Source organism: Eptatretus burgeri, chromosome 2, assembly GCF_056783735.1.
Source record: "Eptatretus burgeri isolate ZD-2024b chromosome 2, Ebu_testis_v1, whole genome shotgun sequence".
Lineage (NCBI taxonomy): Eukaryota > Metazoa > Chordata > Myxini > Myxiniformes > Myxinidae > Eptatretus > Eptatretus burgeri.
This window is the reverse complement of record NC_140962.1, coordinates 80,282,278-80,292,403: the sequence shown is the minus strand read 5'-3', so window position 1 is coordinate 80,292,403 and position 10,126 is coordinate 80,282,278. Positions and strand designations below refer to the sequence as shown.

The 10,126-nt window shown below is 41.7% G+C and overlaps 1 protein-coding gene across 4 annotated transcripts in view; it reads right to left on the bottom strand.

Annotated features, from left to right (window-relative positions):
* Positions 1–724: 724 nt before the first annotated feature.
* TGFBR2 (transforming growth factor beta receptor 2) overlaps positions 725–10,126 on the bottom strand; it is a 42,722-nt gene continuing 33,320 nt past the window's right edge. Inside the window, exons 6-9 of one of the 4 annotated variants that reach the window (XR_015055149.1) lie at positions 6,877–7,018; positions 5,049–5,176; positions 1,769–4,934; positions 725–1,734 (exon numbers count right to left, since the gene is read on the bottom strand). Coding sequence is in view for 1 of the 4 variants with exons in the window: in XM_085869997.1 (XP_085726123.1) it covers positions 4,722–4,934; positions 5,049–5,176; positions 6,877–7,018 (483 nt within the window). In the remaining 3 variants the exon portion in view is untranslated. Of the gene's footprint in view, positions 4,935–5,048; positions 5,177–6,876; positions 7,019–10,126 lie in introns of all 4 variants that reach the window. The other 3 variants (XR_015055150.1, XR_015055151.1, XM_085869997.1) reach the window with 3 other exon arrangements.

The following is a 10,126-nucleotide window of genomic DNA, read 5'->3' as shown; positions in this document are numbered from 1 at the left end:
TGAGGATTTTCAAAATACCACTTTAGTTGTTGCCTTTGGCCTATGTTGACCTTTTGACCTCAAAAACAATAGGCTTCTGCCTGATGATAAACTCTACCAGGTGGTGAAGTTTTGTAATGATCGGTTTAAATTTGTGACCTTTAGATGATAAAGATAGACAGACAAACAAAATTGACTGACCAATATTCTTGAAAAATCTTCGATTTTGCAAGTAGCAAGAAAACGGAGTAAAAACTGAATTACTCCCTTCCTTCGGCACCCGGCGATTGTGTCATGCGTCGTCTGGATATGTAATTGGGAAGGAGCGGTGTACAACAGATCAAAAACAATAGGGTACCACAGTTGTGAGGCTAATGGTACCCTAATAATGATATGAATTCCCTTAAAAGGAACTTCATCACAGGAGGAGGCCATTAGGTCCATCCAAGCGCTATGATTGCAGGTGAGCTTTGCTATGTTATCAGCCCAGGAAAAGTCATGGTTGATGGTGAGGTCTCCAAGTTCAACAGACTGAACCTCTTCCAGTGGATGACAAAGGAAATGGATAAGTAGGTGGTTGTTTAACAATCATTCCATAACAATAGGGTGAGACTGAGATTTTCCAGGAGCTTTTGTTTGCTCATGTAGTAAACCAACATCTCAACCTGCAGCATTTTTTATCCTGAGTAAAGCCCGATTCATGATCGTTGAGAAAAGAAAAAAAAAAAGACCAAGAAAGATCATCTGGTATAAAAGGATAAAACTTTATTGCATTAATTCACAAGCCCCAAACATGTACAACAAATCCCATTAGAAAAAGAATATCATAGGCTTTTAGTGACATATATCTCTATTGCATTCAAAATACAAATAATGTGTTTTACCATACAGGTGTACATATTTATATTACAGCATCCAATATATTTTGTTAAATGCCATCGCAAAAGGAGTACAATCGATCTGTATAAACACGTCAAAGGAATGTTTCGTCGAATGATTTCACGCATGCATCCGGGGGTCGGCCGAAATAAGTGAAGAATTGAGAGAAGGAAGGATGGTCGAAGAGAGAAAGGACTGTAGGAGAGTATGGTGGGAAGAAGTTTTAGAGGAGATAGTAGAGAAGTGAAAGTAATGGGGTGTATCGAACATAAAGTGGGAGATTTGGGGGGGGGGGGGCTGAGGTCAAAATTCCACATTATTTGCATACATAGTGAACATATGCCCCCAATGAACTATACTGCATGCCAATCCCAACAAAAAAGTCTCAAGACAGGTATTTGTTTATACTGTTTGACGTTTGTATACAATCATCCTCCCTCGTTTCCCATGACTATTTTGTATACCTCCTCCATGTCCACATAAAGAAGGCTTATAGGAAGGTTCGATTTCATGCAAGAAATTAAAATGGTAACCTACGTGGCGGAAATTAAAACGGTAACCTACATGGAGGCATATATTAGCTTGACTTTTCAGTCTTTCCCCACCTCTGTTTCACCTTATTCCATGAGGGGCCATTGATACTATTTTTGCATTGTAGTTTATCTGTGATGGGTGTGTTTTGTAAAATAAGTCTTGCTCAAATATCGAAGGCCTCGTCGGGATATCAAACGTACGATATGTTGTCTTAAAAAGCACACATTCCACTTGAGATGGGCTTTGGACCAAATGCAATGCCAGACAAAACAAGCTTCAAGCTGAAACTGTAATGGACCCCCTGAAGTCTTCGATACCAAATTATGCCATCTAGAGTGGGCCCTACACACACACACACACACACACACACACACACACACACACACACACACACACACACACACACACACACACACACACACACACACACACACCCCTAAACAAGGATGGGTTATCAGCAGGCTGGATGAGGAAGAGTAATGTTAGGGACCATCTTCATGTGTGGATGTATAAAGAAATGTTAAAATTAAAAAGAAGGATGAGGAGCAAGAGAGAAATAATGTATGGAACACATAGGAAAGAGGGTTGGGGGAGGAGGAAGGGGGTTACCATTCTACATACATCCGATGTAAATGTCCCCTATACTGGTCAAACCTGATGAACGTTCCATGTCAATCAAAACCCCTTTATTATAATTTTTCTTCTCCATTCTCCTTCCGTCCACATGCTTTACTTTCAAACCATGCCCCATTTCTTTCTTTGCTGAGTCGTGGTTTCTACCGCATTCTTACCATGAGTACCCGAGTAGTTTAATGAATGGAACCATCCATCCCTTATCTACTTTGATCGTTGTGAGCTTTGCTTCACTTGGAGCTTTCTGTTTCATTGCAGAACCCGGTACTGCTCCAGGTTTTTAAGTGACGTCATCACTTTTGCATATTAAAACGAAAATTTATGCTGATCGATTCTTTCGTAGTGGTTTAAAACAGCAGATTTTGGTTTTTTTTAAAGCTGATAAAATGATGAAGGCCCAGTCACACCTTGACGTTTTAGCCAGCAATGGCTACGTATTAAAATGTATGTAAAACGCTGGCTTACGTTGAACTTTTGATGTTTTTTTTAAAGATTCGGACGTATTCATAACGACTTGGTCTTATGTATAACGTATTAGTAACGGACACAGAACGTTTCGTTGTGTTATAGATAACTTATACCAACGAATGCTGAACCTGTTGTCGGCCTTCGCAACCTATGCCCAACGATAGTCTAACTTAGGCATAGCGCGTTGCACGCATCACCGACGATGACGTGGCGTAGGTTATGAAAAACCTGCCGCACAACGATTCAAATCATAACCGCTGCAGAAATGGAAGTGTCAACATCGCAGTCACACCTCGGCGATCTTGCCAGCGTATGCTGACCTCTGAAAAATGCGTCTAAAACGCTGGGGCACGTCTAATACGGTATGGGTAAGTTTGGTATGCGTGAAGAGAACGCTAAAGTACGCTATCATACGTCGTAGTAAGTCGAGTACGTCTTGTAATTTTAAACATGTTGAAAATTTTACGACGTACTCGCCGTATGACACGCGCTCCGCATGCAATGGGAATAAGTTGTACGCACGATATGCGATTGTTGACACACATCGACACACGTTACTTGAAAGGTACTCATAAGTCGAAACACGTCAAGGTAATTGTTAGCGTCAGTGTTCCAGACTCCGGGTTTTTTTCTTTCTTCGGTATGACGGTGTTCAGTGTACAGTGCGGTTATGATTTAAATCGTTGAGCGGCAGCCTATTAATTATATTATATTATAACCGCACTGGAAATCGAAGTGTCAAAATCACCATCACACCGAAGGAAGGAAGAAAAAAAAAAAAAACCAGGAAGTCTGGAACACTGACGCTAACCATTACCTTGATGTGTTTCAACTTATGAGCCCCTTACAAGTAATGTGTGTCGATGTGTGTTACCGATCGCGTAACGTGAGTACAACACGTTACTTATAGGTTAGAAATAAGTTTCGGGTACGCTAAACATTACCTCGACGTGTTTCGACTTATGAGTAACTTACAAGTAACGCGTGTCGACGTGTGTCAACGATCGCGAAACGTGGCTACAACTTATGGCCAGCGTTATGCGGAACGTGTGAGTCATACGCTGGCATACGTCTTAAAATTTCAAGCGTGGAAAATTTGAGGACAACCGAAAAGTACAACGTTTAAAGCCAACGTACTACGACGTATGGCAGTGTTTTTCAGCGTGTTCTCAATGTTATCAAAACTTACCCATAACGTATTCGACGTGTACCAGCGTTTTAGACAAATTTTCCAAAAATCGGCATAAGCTGGCTAAAACGTCAAGGTGTGACTGGGCCTTTAATTAAAATAATGGACAAGATTTGTGGGAAATTAATGGAACATCAAATAATGGAACTTTCAGTCCAATAACCTGTGGATAAAGAAACCAGGCAATGATGTGGACTACTCTCTCCTCTCCGTGCGATTCTGGTTACAAGATTCCATCACCACTATCCATAACACTGTGGCTGCTTTCTGAGTAGTCATCACCCATCAAGACAACCATCAGCACCGCAAATCTTTCACTCAACATTCGCCTTCTTTGGTCAGTTTTTGTAAAGATATGCATATCTTCAATCTCACACAATAAAGCAGATCAGGGACAACAACATGCAGTATTGTTTGTGCTTCACATAAGAGTCGTCTTACAGGATTTTGTTTGTGAGATCGCAAACGACCCAGAACCGTGCGCAGGTCATAGGTAGAGGAAGACCCAAACTCGCACCTGACTTTGGGACAAAGTTGTACCCTCCTTGTGAAACCAGTATGACCGATCTTACCAGTTAGCCACCACCCCTCCATCAGTGTGACAAATATTTCCTGCTGGCCACCATTCCTGAAACTATTTTCCAGAGGAGATCGTTGGTCTCACTTCACATCAGCATCAACACTTTCTGTCAAAGTGCCCCGCAATCATTTGAGCAGGACATAATGAGTAATTTCATTGATAATTTGTAACATGTTGGCTTAAATGTGTGGAGCATAGTGGACATCACAGTTTTTTTGATATTTGTCTGGAACAACAAAACGATTAAAAAAACAAACAAACAAGAAGTCTGTTTTGAGGTTTTGCGAGAGATGGCCTACTGATGTGGCTTTATCTCTGTGTGAACAGCCAAAGCAATTGGTGAGGTCCTCACTCGAGGCTGGGCTGCTGATTACTTGGTTTCTTTAATAATTCCTTGCCACAAACTTACATACATACTCAGTCGATCTAGTGGCCTTTCCTAGTGTCCCATCAGAAAAGTCATGTGAGAACCTTCCCTTCTGGCATCCCCACGTCCATGGGCTGGTGCAAATCGTCCTTGTTATCGCTTGGGACATCAACGTGCCAGAGGCAGCCTTCTCCATATTCACGCTGCATGGTCAGGAAACGTTCCACAACACAATTTGCTGTGAGGCGGGCCTCTGGATCTGGATCCCAGCATTCAATCATAGTTTCACACAAACTGCTCATGGCCTGAAACAACAACAACAGGGAATATGAAAATAGTAAGCAATGAGCAACAGCTATTGCAGATTTTGTCTCGGCTGCTTTAGAGTTCACAACAATATAATTTTCACCAAACCATACCGAATGTCTCCTCCAACTTCCGGGAATGTCGGGCCTGCCACGTTCCCGTAACACTATATCCTTCATGCTCTCGACGCATGGATGTTCATGAACCTTCTCACCAAACGGAGGCTTGTAAGGCTGGACATCTGTTCACACAAGCACAGGAGATGTCCAGAAGTAATGGGTGCATTGGTTACGACGTTAGAGGTTGAATGGATTAAGCAGGGATCATAATTAGCGAGCAAAGCAAACGTTTCTCAAGCATTTTATCTATTTCCTCCACATGAACAAACGAAATTATTCTCTCAAATGTCATTTGAGAGAAATTTCACCTCCACTTAACAGGAAATGCCCCTCCCACTCCCTTTCTGCTTCTGATGGACCAGACTCTGTTGCAGAGCGTCGGTGCTGCCGAAGCAGTTTATTGGCAGGGGTTGTACTGGGTGGTTTGCCACTGTCTTACCAACAGTCGTTGTGGTTGGAATTTGGAATTTCTTAACGGTGCTGGCGATAGCTCGCCTACTCTTTGCTCAGGACACCGTGGGATCTTTAAAGTCCACCAACTAATGTCAGCAGACGGGACGCCCAGTTTTACGTCCATCTGAAGGACAGCACACAAATTGATGAATCCCCCTGACTGGGAAGCACCAATATGGCAGTTTATAACTAGGTCGGGATTGGAACCCAGATTAGACAACTTAAAGTTAAGTGTACGTACCTCTTGGCCATCCTGATAGCCCAATGCCCCCCTACACACCACCAAATAATTTTTCGAACAAGGTTGATGAAATGTATCTCCAACTCGTAGATGTGAAGGCCCTTTCGATATTTGTCATCAAAAATAAATAAGGTGGGGGAGGGGGGCTTGGAGGAAGAGAGGGGGAATTCAAGCAACAGCAATCAGGGTAAAAGGAAGAAGGGGAAGGAAATGCATTCATTTTGTGATGGAACAGATCAAACATTTTGCCACTTGTGTATGTACTTTATAGATAACTGGTTAAACCTAAGATAATGAAAAATTTAACTAATCTTCAAGAAGAGACAAAAGAATCCTGAAAGTCATGGAGTTGTAAGTCTACTCCCCATTAACCTGCAGAGTCTGGATTGGATCTCCTGGAAAAGTTCCCTGTCCAAAACATCGATCAATCCTACACATGACTGCTTATTGGCATGCACACAAGCAATTAAACATAAAAGTAAATTAGCTTACCTCAAAGTGATAAACCTGATTACCGAAGGAATATGAACTATAAAGAAATAGCTCCTGGCTTTCCTTTAAAAAAAAAAAACCTCAACTAAAAGAAGTCTTTTCTACGAACTGTTTGCTTGTGAGAAATAAGGCTCGGGGGAAGGGAGTGCTGGATGAAATGGTATTCTGCTTTTCCCATTGGAATTCTGTGAAAATAGGAGTGACATCTCCAAAATAAATTTTGGAACTGTTGGAAAACTAAAATTAGGGGCCATATATTTATGACATTCACAAATGATGGAATGTTTGACAGTTTTTCTACCCCCACCCCTATTTCCCTTCCTTTTCTGTATGTTCCACACGAGTTCCTTCCTTTACCCTCCACCAAATATTTTCTCCGACCAAAGTGTTTTTTGTTTTTTTTGCCTTCCCTCCCCATTCCTCCTCTCCTTTTCTCTCCTATTTTGTTCTTCCCTTTCTTCCTGCTTCCTCCCTTCTTTTCCTTTTTCTCAGTTTCAACTGTGTAACTTTTTCCCACCAGATACCTATACAATAAACATATGGCCTTATATAATTAATGAATGGCATCTGGACGCATGGTGAGCAAAATATATATTTTTAAAGTCATAGAATGAATGATATGGAAGAATGTCATACCTCCAATAGCATCACAGCGAGAGGCCATCTCCCAAATAACCAGTCCCATGGCATAAACATCCACCTGCTTGAAGGCCTCCAGGTCTTCCAGGTTAATCCTGGATTCCATGACCTCTGGAGCCATGTATCGTGCTGTACCAACCTGTTCAACACAATACACCGACCAATAGAGTAAAACATTCCCTGAAACACCGACAAGTTTCACCGACGTCATGCTCTTTGGCAGCAGGTCAGTTGCATGAATGCTTTTAAACTGTGTGGTGCTGTGTTTAAACCCCAATGGTGTCTAACGCTGTGTTCACACAGGAAAGTGACTGTGGACTAATTCTGTAGTGTCTAGAGCTGAGATGTGGGTGAACGGACGTTAAAGCTTCCGAGTCGTTAAACTGACAGAGACCATGGAGTAAAGTGCAAAAATTAATCTGTGAAAAGACATCATAATTTGGTCTGGTGGAACAAAATGAGTGCAATGTTCATGGAAATTATTGCGGCAAAAATAATCAAGTGGTTGACTGCTGTGGAATCCAGTGATGCCAAGTAATTCACTACCTGTCACATGACCAGCATTAAATGGTTTCATGTAAACATGAAAATGACCAGTTCACATGACCAGTTCTATTAACGGCCCCAATTATTCCTTCCTTCTCGTGTGGATGGCCGGCGACCATAATTTGGCCCGTGTTTCACGAACTGGCAGGCCAGGTCTGACATTTGACTGAAGGTGGCAGAAATTTTGAACTCGGCCCAGATGATGACTTGCTGCCTGTCACCTCCTGAAGGCCACCAAAGGATCTTCAACATCCATCAATCGGTAGGTGGGTCCTCTGGCCTCACGTCCTTCCGATCGATGATACACACATAAACACCAGAGTGACAATTTATAGCTGGGCCGAGATTCAAACCCAGGCTAGACGGCTCAGAGGTGAGTGCGCATTTACTATCCTGCCAATGAAGATGCTTGTAATATAATAAATAATAATTGTGATAAACAGCTATAAACATTGATTAAATCCTATTTTTATAATCATTGCCATTATCATTTTCTGAGACGGGGGTTTTTGATTGGAAGTCCAACTTGAAGCACTGTTTTCTCCATTATGAAAACAAATTCCCAAGCTGATAACAGACACATGGAGAACTATTGCATTCCAGATTCGTATTTTGTGAATTTTTTTTAGCTCAATCTGGTCAAAAATTCTCTTGTATCTCTCAAGTTACTTATTTTCGATGTACTAACATAATTATTACTACTAATACTAATCCACATGCTCAATTAAAGGATGGAGTGACCCCCCCCCCCTTGCACTTCATTTCCTTGGGACAGTGGGAATATGGCAGGAATTTGGGGAGAAAAAAATTGGCTAGGATGCCGACGATTGCTTGTCTATTCTTCGCAAAGAACACTGTGCGATCCTTAACATCCACCAACTAATACCGACAGACAATGTGCCCAGTTTAACGTCCATCCGAGGGATGACACACATTGATGTGAATCACCCCGCCTGTGCAACACCAGATTGACAGTTGATAGCTGTGCTTCGGTTCAAACTCAGGCGAGACAACGAAAGAGGCAAGTTTGTGTATCACTAGGCCATCGTGTCAGCCGAACATGATTCTGACTATTACCTTCATCTCACTGAACATTGCCATCCCTTTGACGTCTACAGGCATGGAGGGAAATTGGCTGTTCATTGGCACACAATGGCCTACTCTTTTTCTTTGAGGTGTTTAACATCCTCACAACCTGAATGCCAGCCAGCTAAGCATCTTGTGAATCAAAACAAAGACTCGCAGAATGAATGAATGTCCGACACACTCAGAATTGGCCGAGCTAGCTGCCATGTTTCTTGTGAGAAAGTTATTACCCGGAATGGTGGCAAAAGACAGCAGACAAAGCAGAGGGCAATGCAGATGGACAAGCCTATAATTGTGGTTATTACAGCGCGTGCGCTGTATACAATTGCACCGAGTTTGAAATGTCCCCGGCGTCTACCACGTCTCCAGTGGGTTTGGTGTCCCCCCCCCCCCACGTGCCTCAAGACAGCCAATGACGGCCGTCCGGTAGATGCAGTGCGTAACCTCGACGGAAATGGCGACAATTGACTGAAATACCCGAGTATTTCAATGGAAATTTGTGAAACTAATGTGTTATATATGTAAAAACCATTTAATTTATTGCTTGACGGAAAAAAAAAACGAAGAAACGCTCCCCCCTCATGTACGAATGAATGAAAGACGTCACTTCCACTCACCATCGCATTTTGCGCCGATCGCCGAATGCTGAAAGCTAAGTTTTTCTTATTTTACATCATTCTTTTGCGGTCCCCTGCCACGCTGTATCGAACGATTTCATTCCTTCTGTTATATATAAAGGTACTTATCACAATAATAACAAGATTTTTACATTTCAAATATTAAGTAAGCTTTTTAATTGTTTTTCAACTGAAAAAGCATAAATTGCATATTTTAACATTAGTGTACTCATTTGATTCACCACACGCGCTGTATTGAAGGATTTCACTTGTTGAAAAGGATAAGCAGATTTTCCAGGCAGAATTGGCAGGGTGAGGCCAAGGTACGTTTTTAAAGACAAATCTGTTTTTATTGAATCGAAAACTGTGACCACACAAGGCAAAGTTGAATTAGACAACGGGCAAGGATGACGGGATGGAAAACTCCAATCTGTGGTTTATATTCGGTGAACAAGATGCACACAGTAGGTGTTGAGGCAAGTGAATTCGTTGGATGAGTTAATAAGATAGTTTTCTTGTTCGAAAAGAGATGATGCATGGGATGGGGACAGGACAGAGGGTTTCATGAATCAAAAGAACTCTCCTTGTTTTAAGCTTTATATAACATTCAAATGAGTGGAATAGAGTCAACGTCCGGGTAAGTTGAACATTCTCCAAGGGAAAGAATCATCAGCACATGTAATATGCTTTGCTTCATTTATTCCAACAAAAATCAATTCCAAGAGAGTTATATTTTCATGAAAAGCAACAGAGTACGTCATAAAATTTTCTTTTAAAAACAATATGTACAAATATATAAAAAATTTTTTTTAAAGAAAAAGGTGCATCCAACCAAAAGGTAACTACATTTACTCTGCTAACTTAAACAACAAGCAAGTGCAGACCTGGACTCAGTCGACGTATCACCTGCTTCCCAGCAAGCTTTCTCAGGCCAATAGACCCCGCGTCTCGGCACGTGTCCAATTTTATTCCCGAGGTGACCGTTCATTCCCAGTCAC